General features: G+C 42.4%; 1 protein-coding gene across 1 annotated transcript; it reads right to left on the bottom strand.

Annotated features, from left to right (window-relative positions):
• Nucleotides 1–5,998: 5,998 nt before the first annotated feature.
• On the bottom strand, nt 5,999–17,442 carry RPS15A (ribosomal protein S15a). The gene is made up of 5 exons (XM_081965996.1): nt 17,295–17,442; nt 14,231–14,368; nt 13,066–13,145; nt 7,588–7,673; nt 5,999–6,142 (listed from the first exon to the last, which is right to left on the bottom strand). The coding sequence occupies exons 2-5, from the start codon at nt 14,361–14,363 to the stop codon at nt 6,049–6,051; spliced, it is 393 nt and encodes a 130-aa protein (XP_081822122.1). The 5' UTR covers nt 14,364–14,368; nt 17,295–17,442; the 3' UTR covers nt 5,999–6,048.
• Between the last annotated feature and the right edge of the window lie 1,588 nt (nt 17,443–19,030).

Raw genomic sequence — 19,030 nt, 5'->3', positions numbered from 1 at the left:
TACCTATACTTGTTATCTTGTACATGTTTGACAAAGAAACAAACAGATAAGTGATGTTGGAAGAAAGTCAGTTCTTACAAAATTTAGCGAGTAGTAAGCAGAGGAAGAGAGGTAGTTTGGGGCTGTCAGGCCAGAAACCAGGAGACTGTGAGTTCTAGTACCACCTTAGGCACACAGGTGATCTCAGGCCAATCCTTCCTTCTCAATCAGAAGTTTAGAAGTGAAAGCAGTGAACTAGGAATTAACAAACCTAGTGCTGCCTTAGGCAATAAAATCCAGCTGGGTGACTTTGGCCCAATCACCAGGAGATTGTGAGTTCTAGTCCTGCCTCAGAAACAAAGCCAGCTGGGTGACCTTGGACCAAGGGATAGAATCAGAATCCCGTGAAGTGTTAATAGAACTTTATAAGGCCTTGGTAAGGCCACACTTGGAATACTGCACTCAGTTTTGGTCGCCACAATGTAGAAAAGATGTGGAGACTCTGGAAAGAGCGCAGAGAAGAGCAACAAAGATGATTAGGGGACTGGAGGCTAAAACATGAAGAACAGTTGCAGGAACCGGGTATGTCTAGTTTGATGAAAAGAAGGACTAGGGGAGACATGATAGCAGTGTTCTAATATCTCAGGGGTTGCCAAAGAAGACATAAGCTATTCTCCAAAGCACCTGAGGGTAGAACAAGAAGCAATGGGTGGAAACTAATCAAGGAGAGAAGCAACTTAGAACTAAGGAGAAATTTCCTGACAGTTAGAACAATGAATCAGTGGAACAACTTCCCTCCAGAAGCTGTGAATGCTCTTAACAGTGGACCTTTTTAAGATGTTGGATATCCATTTGTCTGAAATGTAGCGTTTCCTGCCTAAGCAGGGGGTTGGACTAGAAGACCTCCAAGCTCCCTTCCAACTGTTGTTCTGTTCTGCTCCATTCCATTCTATTCTCTTTTCTATTCTGAATTCTATTCCATTCTATTATTCTGAATTCTATTCTATTCATTTAATCCTCATGACGCTGTGAGTTCAAGTCCCGCTTTAATCCTGAAAGCCATCTCAGGTGATGAGGGGCCAGTCATTCTGCCTCAGCCCTAGGAAGCAGGTAATGGCAACCTCCCCCCCCCAAAAAAAAAATCCTTTCCATGAAAATTGCAAGGGCTAATCCAGATAAGTTGCAAAGAGCCTGTGATTTAAAAAAGCAAAGAGACACACACACACACACAGAGTTAAACTAGAATTCTCCTCGGCTGCCCTATCTAGGCAGGGAAGGCTTTGTAATCCAAACCACATGGAGGATGCAAGAGATTTAAAAAAGCTGCTCGGTGTGGTGCTAATTTAAAAAAAAAAAGCCAAAACAAGAAAAATGTGTTTTTTCCAAAGCACGGGCCACTTCAAGCCATCTGACTTTGCTTAAACTCTTCCTCCTGCATTTCATTATGTCTTGCTATGTCCGACCTTCCTGCTGGGTTATTAAGGAAACAAAGCTGATGAAAATTATATTCATGAGAAGAAGAAGAAGGTAAAAGAAACCAAAGGCAGGCTTTTTAAAAGACTAATAAATTGAAAAAGAAAAAAGCAAAACCCTAGCACAAGGTTATTGAAAATTGAGTCTTTATTAGACGCTAGCAAATTGCCAAAGAGGTACTTTAAAGGCAAGCCAGGATTTTGATTAAAATGGCACTAAATCAAGGTCTCTCTTTATAGGTTCCCCGTTGAATAAATGGGTCCCTTCGTGTCTCTACCAACAGACATGTCACCCAAACGATGACATGTTTTATTGCATTGTGGAAATGACCCATCATCATCCCAACGAACTGCCTGGCTTTGGGATGAAATAACAAAGGACTCGAAACTATTAGAAGTTCAATTAACCTTGGCCTAGTGAGGCTATTTCCCCATAACAGAAAATGCATACTAGAATAATACAAAGTGTGGCAGCCTCAAAAGAAATGATGCCTGCAGGTCTGGTGCGATGTTCTAACCACAGAAGACCTCTGGAAGATTTGAGGCCAGTCTTTCAATACGCAAGGACCAGTTATGTTGGCTCTTGCAATGTCCTGGATGAGCCTGGTTCTCGATCCCACCCAGCCACAGATGGTCTCAGAGAAACTCTGGGCCAGCTGCTTTTTTTTTCCAGATTTTTCATTGCCGGGGAAAATTGGTTCCTATGCATAACGCTTTCATCTCTGGATTGAAAGTCAAAGATATGAATATAATGGTATTTGTTTTGCTTCCATCTTCCCTATCATGGAATCCATTCTTCAGTTCAAACTTGTTTTAGGCAATTCCATGAACTATGACAGAAGAGAGTCCAAATGGACTATGAAATGTGAAGGAACATTGCCATGTTTTTGAAGCCGAAATACAGGGCTGGTTGGCTGCCCTCTTCCATCCCAGGGAAAACAGCTGGCTGACTGCCTCTATGGAACATTGTTGGGATTCCCAGTTAGGTTTTCCATTTGGTCCCACAAAAATAAATATTAAAAAGCAGATGAAGTGGAGGCATGCATTGAACTTCCTTGTAATAAGCCAAGCATTTCCAATTTGTAGACTGTTAAGGTAAAGATTCCCCTCACATGTATGTGCTAGCCGTTCCCGACTCTAGGGGGTGGATAGGATAGATGGGAAAAGGAAAGGATAGAATAGAATAAGGATAGACTAGACCAGAAAGAATAAGGATAGAAGAGTTGGAAGGGACCTTGGAGGTCTTCTAGTCCAACCCCTGCCTAGGCAGGAAATCCTATAGCATTTCAGACAAATGGTTATCCAACATCTTCATAAAGACTTCCAGTGTTGGAGCATTCACTTCTGTTCCACTGATTCATTGTTCTAACTGTCAGGAAATTTCTCCTTAGTTCTAAGTTGCTTCTCTCCTTGATTAGTTTCCACCCATTGCTTCTTGTCCTGCATTCTGGTGCTTTGGAGAATAGCAGTCCCTGAGATATTGGAACATTGATATCATGTCACCCCTAGTCCCACTTTTTCCTCTCCTTTCAGGATAAAGGTTACCCGTTACTGGACAAACAGCATTAAAACAGACGAGCAATAGCATCCAAAGTAATTAATTCTTCATTTCCAACGTATGGAATTTAATGTGCTATTATTTCGATCCATCAGGTCTGGGTTTATTCTTTTAAAGACTTTCCTCAAGATGAGGAAGCTGTCCCAAGCTTGATCCCAGGGATTTTCAAAGATGCGGACATCGTTTATGTATCTGGATCCATCCAACTTGCTGTGGTTGACCTCTTCTCCTCTTTTCACCTTTTCCACACAGCTGGCCCTTTGCATGTGCCTTTAGTAAGATGAACCTTGTCTTCTGTTCCTCAAGTGAAGACCTCTGGCTTTTCTGATGATCCATTTGCTTTCTTGGCTTCGGGGGATGTTTTGGGGAGAAATCTCCACCCACATCAATACAACGTGCCACTGACAGCATAGTTAAAATTATAAACTTACCCGCTCCAAATAAATTTTTCCAGATAACCTGGGACTTAAAAAGTAAAGGTTCCCCTTGCACATATGTGCTAGTCGTTCCCGACTCTAGGGGGCAGTGCTCATCTCCGTTTCAAAGCCGAAGAGCCAGCACTGTCCAAAGACGTCTCCGTGGTCATGTGGCCGGCATGACTCAACGCCGAAGGCGCACGGAACGCTGTTCCCTTCCCACCAAAGGTGGTCCCTATTTTTCTACTTGCATTTTTACGTGCTTTCGAACTGCTAGGTTGGCAGAAGCTGGGACAAGTAACGGGAGCTCACTCCGTTACACGGCGCTAGGGATTTGAACCGCTGAACTACCGACCTTTCTGATCGACAAGCTCAGCGTCTTAGCCACCGCGTCCCTAACCTGGGACTTATAAAGCCCCAAATGTCTCATCAGCATAGAAGTCAAAGGGCTGGGAAAATCCAAAAATTATAATCCTTACCCATTTGGAGAACTCTTGGGGAAGGTTGAGGGAGGTTATCAACAAACCTGGGAGGACTTTTGAAAATTTTGCACGTTCAAAACTGCATTAATCTTGCGTAGAATTTCAACACAGGAGGCTAAAACACCTTAACTCCACACTTTTGCTTTGTTGAGCTCTGGGGGTCTTTGGACCCAATACCAGATTTAGGAAAAAAGTAAAGTTTCTGCAAAACCATTTCGGAGTCTCTCGGAGCCGTTCCAAGGCCAAGAGCGCCCTCTGCTGGGATGGGAATTGTTTTCACTCAAGCATCTCAAGGTTTTTTTCTAAAAAAAGATCCTGGGAGGGGAGGGAATTCTGCCTGGGGAACTCTGGGAGTTGAAGTCCATGTTATCGCTAGTGTAATACGGGAAGTCCCCAAAGTGCAACTACAATGGAGCCCAAAATTTTGGGTGCTACGCAAGAATATTAAGTGCCATAGTTTTAAAGTGAACTGGAAGACTATTGCTATTATTCCTCTCTTCTTTCTTAGCACCTCTTTCCTAGACATCTATCATGTTGCTTTTATTTTTAAAATTTATAGAAAACTATTATAGAATAGTTTTATTGCTTATTAGTAACCCATGACTATCACTAAATTCTATTCTATTCTAATTCTATTCTGTTCTCCATATTCCAGGCTATTCAATATTCTATTGTATTCTAATCTATTATATTCTATTATTTCTATTTCTAATTTGGTTCTATTCTATTCTACTCTACTATTATTTCTATTTCTAATTCTATTCTATTTTAATTCCATTATCCAGTCCATATTCTATTATTTCTATTTCTAATTTCATTCTATTCTATTCTACTCATTATTTCTATTTCTAATTTCGTTCTATTCTACTCTACTCTTATTTCTATTTCAAATTCTATTCTAATTCTATTCTCCAGTCCATATTCTATGCTATTCAATATTCTATTGTATTCTATTTTATTCTACTCTACTTCTATTATTTCTACTTCTAATTTCGTTCTACTCTATTCTACTCTACTATTATTTCTAATTCTATTCTCCATAGTCTATATTCTATGCTATTCAATATTCTATTCTATTCTATTCTATTCTATTCTATTAAGTTGGTTAATATGGTTGTGAAGTGAATCTGGCTTCCCCATTGCCTTTTCTTGTCAAAAAGTCACAAAAAGGAATCACATCACCTCCGGGATACTGCAACTATCATAAAAACACAACCAGTTGCCAAACATCTGAATTCTGACAACCATTTGCCTAAATGGTTTCCTGCCTGAGCAGGGGGTTGGACTAGATGACCTCCAAGGTCCCTTCCAACTCTTGTTACTCTTATCACGTGACCATGGGGATGTTGCAATGGACGCAAGGGTCATAAGTTACTTTTTCCAGTGGTGTTGCCAGTGCAGTCACTAAACGAATGGTTGTAAGTCAAAGACAACCTGCATTAATGGGATACAGAAAAGAGTGGCGTGAGATGAAGGAGGCCCTTTCTGTGAAAAGCATGCAGAAAAGTTGGCATGGCACAGGGAAAAAAAAGACACTGTCATTTTGATTACAAATACATCACAAGGAAAGTAGGAGATATGGAAAAAACCAATCCTGCATCCAAGAACGATCTGTATACTATTCAAAATGAATTTCCCATCACAAGTTTCACAGTTTAAATCAGGGGGTGGGGGATATATCCTGAGATAATAGAAAATGAAGAAATACAATCCATTTTTCCTGTGGATTCTCCCTCCATCAGGAGAGAGAACATTCCAATAACCATTAAATGCAAGGAGCTTTGCCAGAAAACATGGAGAAATGTGAATCCAGAGGAATACTTAAACTTTGGGGCTTCCCAGCCAGACCATTATGCAGAGAGAGAGAGAGAGAGAGAGAGAGAGGAGAGCACGTTTTGAATTCAGAGCTAGAATTGTCCTTCTGCAAATGCCACGGTGAAGACTAATACCAATAGTTGCATAAAAGTACGTTAAAATCCAAGGTACGGATTGTGACTTTAGGTAGGGTGACACATTAAGAGACAAAATATTTTAGGCACCTATGGAATACTGACCCGTAAGCATTTGCTTCAAGACACTGGCTGCAAAGAGTCCTTTTGAACCATTTATTAATTTGTCTGCCTTTTTTTTTTTTTACAAGTTTAGAAAAAGAAACCCAGGATTTTCCCTCCTGTGTGCTTTCGCCTCGCTTCCTCGTGATCCATGATGCCAGCTGACGTGGTCAGGACAATGAACCTATGAGAGAGAAGAATGAGAGGCTGGTGAAAAAAATGCGGCCTTCCGGTTTATTCCTGGGCAACAAAATCATGACTGACTTAGAAGAACTGAGCCCCCCCCCCCCCAAGAATAAAGCTCTGCCGCAGGGCTGCGTACATCCACTAGTGCCAATTTTGCACCCCCCCCTCAAAGCACCCCAGTTGGTAGCACCTTAAATGTGACAGCAAATTTGGCAATTGAATTATCCAATTTTGGGAGGGGGAAAAAACAGGAGCATAAAGTATGTACAACGTGAGCTTATGCATCAAAAGAGAAACTCCTTCTGTGTTCAATTATAGTTGGCCAATGAACTGAACTATTTTAGTCTATTCCATTCCATTCCAATATTCTACTCTATTCCTATTCCATTATTCCATTCCACTCTTCTATTCTATTCAATTCCATTCCAATATTCTATTCTATTCCTATTCCATTCTTCTATTCTATTCTTCTATTCTGTTCTGTTCATTCTTCTATTCCATTCTATTCCTATTCCATTCCATTATTCTATTCTATTCCATTCTATTATTCTATTCTATTCTATTCCATTCCATTATTCTATTCCATTCCATTCTTCAATTCTATTCCAATATTCTATTCTATTCCAATATTCTATTCTATTCCAATATTCTATTCTATTCCTATTCCATTCTTCTATTCTATTCTATTCCATTCCAATATTCTATTCCTATTCCATTCTTCTATTCTATTCCAATATTCTATTCTATTCTATTCATTCTTCTATTCCATTCCATTCTTCTATTCCATTCCATTATTCTATTCTATTCCATTCCAATATTCTATTCTATGCCTTTGGCAGGATTAGATCTCAGCCTCATGGAGACTGGCCGTAAGTCACGCAGCTAGCTTTCATAGGTAAGGAAACAATGAACTCAAGAGTCTTCCGCTTTCTAGCCTAAACCACTAAACTGCCTCTCAATTTATCCCCAATATAAGCTCAATTTCGCCCCAGTCACTGTAACTCTAACCAACAGACATACCTGCTTCAGCCCCATAGGGTTGAAAAAAATCAGTAAATGGAGCAGTGATGGCGAATCTTTGATATCCCAACACCTGCAGTATGGCAAGAGGTAAGATCTTTTTCTTTTGTGAGCTTGTTTCGTCATTGGCAGGGAAACGGAAGCTCCCGGAAGAAACGCCACGGAGCTCTGAACTGGGGTGACGGGCTAGCAGAGAGGGCTCTGCATGCCACACCTTCACCATCACGGACATGAGAGTCCACACCGGTTTTAAAAAGCCAGCATGCCATTTTTGTTCTCCGTGAATGTCCCAATAAGCAAGGCACAGCAAGAGGAGGAGCAAAAGGCAGGGCACAAAACGGTAGATTTTCTTTCGGCAATCTCATTTTTCTCAGCAATTTTGTTTTTGGGGGGTGTTATTTTTTTAAAAAAACTCATTCTTACCCGAACTGACGTGAAGGCAGCAAGTTGTTCTGCCACTTTTCCAAGTCTTTCAGCTGGACATCGAATCTGGGACTGATCACACCGCACTGCCCAAAGGGAAAGAAAGCAAGGGAGTCGATTGAAACCGGTGGACACGCTGTGGTTTACGCCGTTGTAGTAACCTGTCCCTTGTTGGACTGTGGAGTTAAGTGGCTTCACAGCTAATCCTCACAGCCTTTTCCTTCTTCTGCCCTACCCAGAAACTTTCAGAAGTACCGTATTTTTTCGGAGTATAAGATGCACCTCCCCCCCGCCCCCCCCCCAAAAAGAGAGTGAAAATCTGGGTGCGTCTTGTAAACTGAATACGGCATTTTTGGCCTCCCGAAACCTCGCCCCCTTCACAAAATTGGGATGTGCAGAGGGTTTGGGAGGCCCGCAAAGTGGTCCTGGGGGCTGGAGAGGGCAAAAACGAGCGAAAAACAGGCTGTTTTTTGCTTGTCCCCCCCCCCCGCCACCAGGAGCACTCTACAAGCCTCCTAAAGGCTGTGAATGCCCTTTTTTTTTTTTTTTGCAAAAAATGGGGCGTTTTTTGCTCATTTCTGCCCCCGTTCCAGCCCCCTGGAGCACTTTGCAGGCCTCTCCAACTTTCTGCATGCCCCGTTTTTCACAAAAAGTGAGGCGTGCAGAGGATTTGTGTGTGTGTGTGTGTGTGTCTGCATTTACCTCTTCAAAATCTTGGTGCGTCTTATACTCTGAAAAAAACGGTGATTGTGAAGCGGTAATGCAACAGACAAGGGGACAGGAATAGGGTGTAATGGAACACATGCCCGGGAAGTAATTCTATTATTTATTTATTTTTAGATAGAAATTTGAAGGAACTTCAAATTAGGTTTGGGCCTTCACTTCGGCAGCACAGGTAAAGAGCAATGATGCTGGTTACTTAGCACATGTAACACCACTGCAGAATAAGATGCCCTGGTTGCCATTTGTGGTTGGACTAGATGGCCTCCAAGGCCCCTTCCCAACTCTGGTTAATCTAATCTAGTCGGCATTGTTCACTGAGCACAGAATCACTCGTTGCAATGGGCAACTGTAGAAACTGATTAAGTAGATACAATTTCTTTAAAAAATGTATTTATTTGCTGTGGGTATGACAAGAAACCGTGGGGGGAAGCTTTAGCAGGATTCAAAACTCAAAATCAGAATTCACGTCCTGACTAACGCAAGAGATCAAGAGCAGAATTATGCTGCCTCCTGGACTTGGAGGCACGATGGGAGAAAACAAAAAAAAAGATTTAGACAGACACTCGTCCGATATGATCTGAGGATTCCTGCGTTGGTAGAAAATCCCTTCCAGTTCTATGATTCATTCATTCCCTACTCAGCAAGTAGAGAAGAAGAAAAATAAACATTTTTCAGACACCGCTCAGCCACTAACGCCAACGCAAACTCGCAACAGTTCTCCTACAGTCACTGAATATTGATGGGATGTGAAATGACAAAGAGATCCCTGGCTCTAAAGGTGCTGAATTTAAAGCAGAATAAACTCTCCAACACCCTGGGCACCGAGGAGGAACTGCGAAGCACAAATTCCGTTCCTTTCGAGCTTGCGCACATCCCCTGTGCCTTCAGCCTCGTAAATCCACCCGCGAGACACCGGTTTGCAATCTGAGTGAAAGGAAACATCCGACATAAAAGGACAACAGCAGTCTTGAATCTCAAAGCTACTGCAGGAGTGTCTGGTTGTGCCAGGAGAGAGAACCAGAGGTAGCGTTCACCGGCACGAGAGCTCCACTTCAGGGGGAAGGATCTCGCTCACTCCTGGCAACCTGAATTAGCAATGAACCTTCCTGTCCCGATGCCAACCCTGCAGAGGTAGGAAGGCATCTCTTACCAGCTGGGCACTGACCAATGCTTCTTTTCCCCTGGCTCCAAATGGGGCAGAAAGGATGGTTCAGAATTGCAGAGGCATGCGTTGCAATCCTGGACAATCACTCCGACAAGAAAAGCTAATGGGTCAACAATTAAAGATGCTGACAGTCCGGGGTTCGAGAACCGAGCGCCGTGCGATGGGCTGAGCCCCCTTTTCGTTGCTCCAGCTCCTGCCAACCTAGCAGTTTGAAAGCCTGCCAAGCAGGTAAATAGGTGCCACTGAGGTGGGAAAGGAACGGCGTTCCTGCCCCTTGGGTTATAGCCATGCTGGCCACAAGACCACGGGATTTTCTTCGGACAACGCTGGCTTCCTTTAGCTAAGAAAGGAAGATCAGCACTGCCCCCTACAGTCAGGTATGACTGGACAGGGGAAATGTTTAACCTTTCTATTGCAATCCTGGCAAGAAAAGCTAATGGGACTCCAACCAATAGAAAAGGCCACGGGGCTAAATCGGCTTGCTGATTTAGTGCGCCTCACCACCTAAAAAGCACCTGAACTCTCTCTATTCCCTTTGCGAGCCAGACCGCTCTCCATTTCTGGCTCGAGAAACCTAAAGCGAATGAAGGATATGTAAGACGCAAATAAAATATTTCTAATGCCAGAAATAAACAGAGCCCAGTCATCATCATTTAACAACCCCATAATCCCTTGCAGGGTGGAGTCTGGACTACTGAATGGAGCTAGCAGAGTGTTTACTGGCCGGATGCCCTTCCTGTTGCCAATGCAGAGGTTTGTTCAGCAGATATGTTCTCAGAGAAATATCTGCCTCTACCTAGGATTGAACTCGCAGCCTCCTGATCGTGAGGGGAGAGCTCCACCTATAGGCCATCGCTCCACTAAAATAAACAGCTGAGTGTTATGTTTAAAACTAGCTCATGTTCACAGAGGAGCAGAATTTTCATAGAATTCTTCCTCTAGTAAACTATTTTTTTAAAAAAAAACCAGGAGGGGAAATGAGGAGCAGTTATGACCGCCTCAAAAGTTTCGTCGTTTTATGATTTTCCTTTTGCTGGGGAAAAAAAATAATATTTTGCTTAAGTGCCAATTTGGGTGATAAGAGGCCACAGCTACAGCCACGGTGGGAGTTACTCCAGGAAGAAATAATTCAGAACTATCCCGAAAGAGGAAAGTGTTATAAAAAAAAATATTACAATGTGCTGAGATGGATAGATTAACCTTTAAAAGAAAAGAAAAGAAACAGAATATTCTTTAACATGGGATTTGTTTTACCAATGGCTATCTGACAGAAACAGAGGTTAGAAACTAAAAAGATTAAAAAGATAATCTTAAAATAATGTATGGAAAATTTTGCAAGATGGATAAACTAACCGTATTATTTACTTTGTGATTAATATTGATGTTTATTATTATTACTATTATGATTATTGTTGTACTTTTACTTAAAACTAACTGTGCCCAGACAACACGCGGTTCAGATAGATATGGAACTTTTTACGTTTATAAAGAAAAATGCATCAATAAAAAATATATTTTTTTAAAAAAAAAGAAATAATTCAGAACTTTGGGACAAATTAACAGAATGAATCTTGATTTGTACAAAAATGAGTACCGTGTTTCTCTGAAAATAAGACAGGGTCTTATTTTCTTTTGACTCCCGAAATAAGCACTTGGCCTTATTTTCGGGGGGATGTCTTATTATTTTTGAGGTGCAGGAGGCAGCGAGCGTGGTCACCTCATGGCTGCTGTTGTGTGGCAATATTTTCCGGGGAGGTCTGGTTTTTGGGGAAACGGTAGAATCGAGCAAAGTAACAGGCGCTGAATTTGACAAAAAAATAACACTGTACTAGCAATTCTCTAGGAAGGACGCCAAACTAATGTTGAGGAAATACTATTTGTTACAACCTTCCTAAAAACTAATCTCTGACCCAACAGAGCTGTGTAGACAATCTTTCCGTTATGAGAACCTCAATCTATTATTATTATTATTATTATTTTAAAAGGCCTGGCTTCTAGCAGGTTATATAAAAGGGACTGTTCAGAATTCATGTTGGTTCATGCATGGGAGAAGGAAGAATGCCTGTGTAGATTAAACAAATTTATCATTCTAATAATTCGGCACAGAACTCAAAATTTATCACTGGAGCCGTTCCATTTGACCTTTACGGAGAAACTAGAAAAAGCTCTCACTCTCTTGCATCTGACTCAGAAATGCAGAATTCGCAGATGAAGATGTGAACGATTTGTCTCCTAACCGTCCTAGACATGTCACCTCGGTTTTTCTGGGCAGTCCATTACTTAATAAAGAAACATTTCCAATAATCCCGTGAAATCCAGCAATCTTTCCTCGGGCTTTGAACTGTTAAAAAGATCTCTAAGCCTCTAACAAAAGTGTAAATTTCCAGGATGGAGTGTCTATGGAGATTCTCAGGCATCCAAGGCAGTTGTCCCAAAGGTGTTTGTTTGTTTGTTTGTTTGTATTTATATGCCGCTCTTCTCCCAAAGGACTCAGGGTGGTGTACAACACATATTTTCCCCCCAAAAGGCAACTGGACTTTCTGGTTTTTCTTTGAAGACATTTCGCTTCTCATCCAAGAAGCTTCTTCAGCTCTGAAAAAGCACATTTCAAACTTCCGGGATGGAGACAGCGACTTAAGAAACCATCAAGAAATTTGATGGATCGACTGGCAAGCAATGGCCTTAGTTTCTGGTGTGGTCTGTTAGCACTGCTACATGGGAATTGATTTCTGGGACATGGAGCAAAGCAGCAGGCTCTGACAAAGTCCCCCCCCCCCCCAAAAAAACTTATATACCACTTCATAGTGCTTTTACCAGTGGTAGAAGTATCTTAGCGGTTACAGAGTCAGCCTATGGCCCCCAGCAAGCTGGGTCCTCATTTTACCCACCTTGGAAGGGTGGACAGTGAGTCAACCTTGAGCCTGGTGAGATTTGAACTGCTGAACTGTAGCTAGCAGTCAGCTAAAGTAGCCTGCAGTACTGCACTCTAACCATTGCACCACGTCCCCTCTTTGCTTAAGGTTGCCTGCATCCTGACAGTCCAAAGACATTTTTTCTCCAAAACAACTGGACTTTCTTGGGTTTATCTCTCTTGAAAATGTTCTGCTTCTCCTCCAAAAAGCTTCTTCAGCTGTTCTTCAAAAGCCAAGAAAACTCAAGTTGCCTTTTGGAAAAGCACCTCTGGGAAAACAATGACCTGTGTGATTGAGAATCTCCCTAGACCTCCATCCGAGTAAGGAACATTAGGGGCCGATGCTATGAATCCGATTTGGGAGACCAGTCCTTGTCTTTTGGCAAATGGCAAGGAGTCACACAATTTTATGCTGCTAATTTTATGGAACGGACTATAACGCACCTGTCTCCTTGCACTGCATCTGTCTTGGGTGTGTGTGATTTGTCTTTGACACCCAAAGAGGAGATGGACCTACCAGTCTTTTAGGTCAAAGCACAAGAGCAAATATGCTTCAATGGACGCTTTGTAGTGACAAAAATATACATGGTAGGACTTATTCCTCCAAATGAGATCAATTTAAAGACGGGCAAAATGTACATCTTCCCAAAATTAATTTGAACCTGGCTTGAATTCCTACCTTGTTAAGCCTGCCTGTGAGATTCACAACGATTTTCCCAGCTCTGTGGTCATCAATGATCTCAAATTCACCTATGTAGCCTGTGAATTAAAAGAACACACAATCCGTTACTTTCAACGTCTGAATCGAAACGGAGGACAAAAACACGGGGAACTCTTTGGGATGGAGCAAACCCAAACATTTATCATTTCACAGTAGCGTTCTTTAAGTTACTGAAATGCATTCTAGCATACAAGCTAATACCAGATTGGGTCAAGAAGCCCAAACATATGAAGCAAAGGCTGCAGGATTTGGCTAGTCTAAAGAAAAAAAGGACTGGGGGGGACATGATAGCAGTGCTTCAGTATTTGAGGGGCTGCCTCAAAGAAGAGGGGGTCAAATTATTCTCCAAAACACCAGAGAGCAGGACAAGAAACAACGGTTGGAAACTTAACCAGAGAGAAGCAAGTTGGCATTAAGGAGAAACTTCTTAACAGTGAGGCCAAATAACCAATTGAACATCTTGCCTTCAGAAATCACTGGAGGTTTTTAAGAAACTAGATAGCCAGTTAAATAGTATAGATTCTCCTGCTTGAGCAGGGGGCTGGACTACAAGACCTCCAAAGTTCCTTCCAGCTCTATTCTATTCTAAAGTTCAAATTCCTGCTTGTACGACCTCATAAAAGATTACCAGAAATTAATGACCTACATTCAGATACCAATACAGTATTAAAATACAATAGTAGAGTTGGAAGGGACTTTGGAGGTCTTCTAGTCCAACCTAGAAGTCTAGTAAGTCTAGTATTGACTTAAAGCCACTCATTTAACAACGGTTCAGTTTGCACAGGCGCTGGGAAAAAAAAAAACAAGCCCGATTTACAATTTCGTCCTCACGCTTATATCCCCTATGTGATCAAAATTCGGACGCTTGGCAACTGGCAGGTATTTGCAACGGTTCCATCCTCGAGGGAAGCCAAATTCACTTAACCAAAAGCAGTTGTAAAATTGGGGCAAAAGCAGTTGTAAAATTGGGAGCAAGTCATTTAACAAGCTCCGCCTTCCCGTTTTTTAAAAACTGGGTCTTCCCAAACACGAAGGCTGGGAGCACAGCCCCCAGGTAACATACAAAGAAGGGCGAGCATTTTCCCAAGCGTTACCCGCGAGCTATGTACGTGCTGGTACTTACCGTGTTTCATCATCACGGTTAAGAACCGGACGATTACTTTGGAGCACGGCCGGATGAGAACTTGACGCTTCCCACGTTTCTCTGCATTGTTGATGCTTTTGAGAGCATCTGCCAGAACATTCATGCGCACCATGATGCCTGCGTAAAAAACAGAAACATTTTGAGAGCTTGTTAGAGGAGTCTGGAATTGCCAACGATGCTTTTAACACAGGACCCTCTCAAGGTTTTATGAATTCCAAAATTATTTGCCAGCCCCTACTGATTATTAGAGGGTGGCTCGGTGGCCAAGACGCCGAGCTTGTCAATCAGAAAGGTCGGACGTTCGGCAGTTCGAATCCCTAGCGCCGCGTAACGGAGTGAGCTCCCGTGACTTGTCCCAGCTTCTGCCAACCTAGCAGTTCGAAAGCACGTCAAAAACGCAAGTAGAAAAACAGGGAACACCTTTGGTGGGAAGGGAACAGCGTTCCGTGGGCCTTCGGTGTTTAGTCATGCCGGTCACATGACCACGGAGACGTCTTCGGACAGCGCTGGCTCTTCGGCTTTGAAACAGAGGTGAGCACCGCCCCCTTGAGTCGGGAACAATTAGCACATATGTGCGAGGGGAACTTTTACCTTTACTGGTTATTAAAATCCCATTGAACAATTGCTGAAAAGCAGTAGCGACAGTGAATGCATCATTTTTTAAATTTTTAATATGATACACACACACACCTCATACACACAAAAACTCTTTTTGGGGGGGTCCTCCATAATTTTTAAAAGTGGAAAAGGATCCTCAGAGAGGAAAGGTTTAAGAAACATTGATTTAATAGGTTGCTTACGTATATTCACTGCAAGGTTGTTCAAAATTCCACTATTTGAACACATGAAGGCTTTAGAAATGGATAGAGATATAACAAATTACGTACATTATCTGCGCAACCCTCAAGAAATATGTTGTAAAGAACGAAGTAGTGAAATCAGCAAAGACATTAAAAGTAATTTCATTCTTTAAATGAGGGAGGTTGCAACTTCCCATACTAAGGCTCAACTTACAAAAACAAACTGGTTTTATTCCAAACTCAGCAAATATTATATTATAAAGCTTAGGGATTAAACATGAAAGAAAACAGAACTCCAGGAAAGCATTATTTGAATTATTTGTAAATTCAACTGTCAGAGCAAATATCCAAAGCATGTTACAGATCTATCAACTCTCTTAAACGTAGTTGCTTTCTCCATCTGATGTATTTTAAAATTAATAATTCGGTCTATAAATTTCTTGTGTTCAGCATCTAAAGTACTGACTTTACACTAAACTAATTTAGCCCAAGCTAAGGACAAAGTTCCACAAATGTTAATGGAACCCAGTTTACTTATTTTCTCCAGTTAAAAAGTTTGGCTGGCTTGTACCCAGAATTACTAAACAAAAACTAAAAAGATAAAGCATGATTTAAAATGTTTTTTTTAAAAGCTCCATTAGAAAGTTTCAAAGCCAACTAACAAAAATAACCCAAAGTGTGAATATCTATTTGCAAAAATTGCACCAATCCAGGATGTTAAAATATAAATTTAGTTCACTCTTGTGAACAAATGCTATTTCAATCCAGTTATTTCAGCAACAATAAGTTTGAATGCAAAAAAGCTTTCTGATCTTGACTTTACAAGGTATTCTGTGATCTTCATCTCCTTTTCAGGTAGAAAAAAAACCCTTTTCAAAAGCAAACCAAGATGACTTTTAAACACATCTGTAGAACTTTTTCTTGGCAGATTATTATCAGAAACTTGCTCTGTACCCCATGAATTAACTGGCACCAAAATGCAGGGATTAAACTCGTAGTATCTTCCTGAAAGGTATCATTAAATGCTGAATTTAGAAAGGACCATATCTTCTCCTTATTCAGACATGAGCTGGCTTTGCCTATGTTGAAAGCTATTGTTTTGCATATATACACAAGGGTACATTATGCTTCATTTTTTAAGTGTGTATGGGGGGATTAAAGTTGGAGCAAGAAGCATGTTTTGGTCCTTTATCCTTTGGATTTATCCCTTAAATATCTGCAAAAATCTTAAAGCCAAACAAAGCATCATGGGCAGCTGGTATATTTTTCTACAGAACAGACCATGCCAAGCTGGTATCTCTCCCAGTTGCATGCCGCTACAAGTTCCCATACCACAAAGCACCATGCTAGTTGGGAATCCGGGGAGTTTGGAGAACACAGGATACTAGATCCATGTGCAGGGCGACATGGATGTAAGCTGAACATACGCAAAATATCTGGGACTTCAAACAGGTTTTGCCTTGAGCTGGCAAGCTACCATCCTTTTCACTTTCTTACCCTTCGCCTGCAGGAGGGAAGGGGATGCGCCATTAATTCTGCCCTCAACCATCATGGAAGGCAAGGCTACACAGGACGGGCACTTGGGGAAACAAGTCGGGCAGCCCACCTTGCAAACTTGGGACACGGGTTAAAAGGGGGGGAACCCGACCTCCCCCCCCCCACACTCCCACCCTGCAAGAGATCCAAGGCAAACCCAGGTTTTGCTGCAGCCCAATCCCAGCCTCCTGGCCCATATTGGTAGAGGGGTTTCACCAGCCAGGATTGCCCCCTTTCCACCTCCCCCTCCCCCTCCCCTTCCAAGCAAGGTTTTATTTTGCATTGCCTTGCATTACCCTGTTCCCACAACGTGGGAGTCCTGAGTTCACACGACACGTGTTTAGAACCTAGTGGGAAGGGAACAGGGCTCTGAAAGTTCGGGCCGGCCCGTCTCGGCTTCCGTCCCTCCTTCCCACCTGAGGCCTGTCCCGCAGACTCAAGCCCAGCTCGCTTCCCGAGCTTGCCTTCCAAGCTCCACTCCTAGGCATTCCTCTCCTAACCAGCCGCTGCCGCCGCCGCCGCCACCCCCGGCCGGGGTTCAGGCCAGCGCCGCCAGGGCCAGGAGCCGCGCGGCTCCCTCCGAAGAAGCCGAGCGAATCGAGCGGAGCCCCGGTTTGCCGGAACCGGCGTTCAAACGGCCCGAGGAGGCGGGATGGAGGCGATGTGGGACGGATCTTAACGGGGACCCAAAGCGTCTCGTTACTCACCAGGGCAGCAAGATGGCGGAAAAAGGAAGGCGGCCGCGCGCGCGCGGGGTATTATGGGAATTCGAGGCGGCAAGATAAGCAGGAAGGAGCGGATGCAGGGAGGACTTCCGGATCCAGTCTTCCGCGTCGGGAATGGATGGGGAGACTATAGAGAATGGAAAGGCAAGAGGGGTCGATCTTTGTTTTGGCTCTGTTGAAAAGGAGGGATGTTTGCATTTCATTCATTCCATTCCATTTCATTTCAAAGCCACAAACTCCAGCTAAGGGGATTTTTGAAGGGAAGAGTGGGGAATGTAGAACTCTAAATGAAATCCAATGTAGACAAAAGTAAAGCCTTACACTTAGGCAAGGAAAACCAAAAGTAAACGTATAAACTGGGTGAAACCAGGCTTAGTAGCGGGGACTGTGAGAGGAGTAAGTATAAGTATAATCTTTATTGTCCTTGTACTTAAATACAACGAAATTGATTTTAACCCCACTGGTGCAAAATTATAACAGAAACGGAAGGAAAAAAAACCTAGTGTGTGCATGGAGCGATTGTGGTTGTATTTAAAAGTCTCACAGCCCAAGGATAAAAACTATCTTTAAACCTGTTTGTTCTGCTGGCTATACTTTGATGTCTTCTGCCTGATGGTAGAAGTGCAAAGAGACGCCGCCCAGGGTGTGAATCATCTCTGAGTCTCTTCCTTACTCTGCTAAAGCAGCAAGATCTGTCATCCAGTGGTGTCAGAGGGCAACCAATGGTTTCTTGTGCCGAATGGATCACTCTCTGTAGTGCCTTCCTGTCCGCAGCTGTTAAATTGTTGAAGCTGTTAAATCTTGGGAGTCTTAGTGGACAACCAGCTTCATCCCTGGAAGCTTTCAAGAAGAGACTGGACTGACAGACTGGAATCTGTCACAAATGGTGTAGGTCTCCTGCTTGGGTATGGGGTTGGACTAGACGACCTAAAGGTCCCTTCCAACTCTGTATCTGTTATCTTTTTTAATGGAAGGGAATTGCAATGACAACATGGCTTCCCGTAGTGCAGAATTCTAATAATTCTATGAAATGAGCTACTTTACCCTGGGAATCTAAACTTTAGGTTGACTTACAGTGTGAATGAATGGTAGACTATAGTTTACAGTAATTTTAAAGCAAGGTTTCTCAAACTTGGCAACTTCAAGATACAGGTGGACTTTAATCACTATTTTAGAAAGAGAGAATTCACAAATGAATTATTCTTGCAGAACCTCGGTAGCCACGTTGGAATGAACCATGGTTTACTCAATCTAAATGTAATTTTGCAGAACAAGCTGAACCTATATAGGCTGGGGATATGCAGCAGGCTAATTAAATGTGAGGTTGGCTTCATTGTTTTTGTAGCATTTGCGGCATAAAGAAATGTTTAGCGGATACTTCAATTAAATGAACATATTATTTAAAAGTTAGATGTCTAAGGAGATTCTCAGTCATCCAGATCATGGGTTTGTCCCAAAGGTTTTTTTTTTAAAGAGGCAGCTGGACTTTCTATTTTTTTCTTTGAAGACGTTTCATTTCTCATCCAAGAAGCTTCTTCAGCTCTGACTTGATGGTGGGGAATGAAAGGATTTATACTCCTTGCAGACAGCTGCCCATTTGCATCCTCTGCAGAATGCAGAAAGTTGCCTCTTGAAAAAGCACCTTTGGGACCTTTAAAACTCAGATAGATCATCTCTCACCTTAACTTCATGTTGTGTTCCAAGTGCCATCAAAGAAA

Source organism: Natrix helvetica (genome assembly GCF_964273705.1).
Source record: "Natrix helvetica genome assembly, chromosome: 13".
NCBI lineage: Eukaryota > Metazoa > Chordata > Lepidosauria > Squamata > Natricidae > Natrix > Natrix helvetica.
The sequence above is the reverse complement of the archived record's forward strand: the minus strand, read 5'-3'. Positions and strand labels throughout refer to the sequence as shown.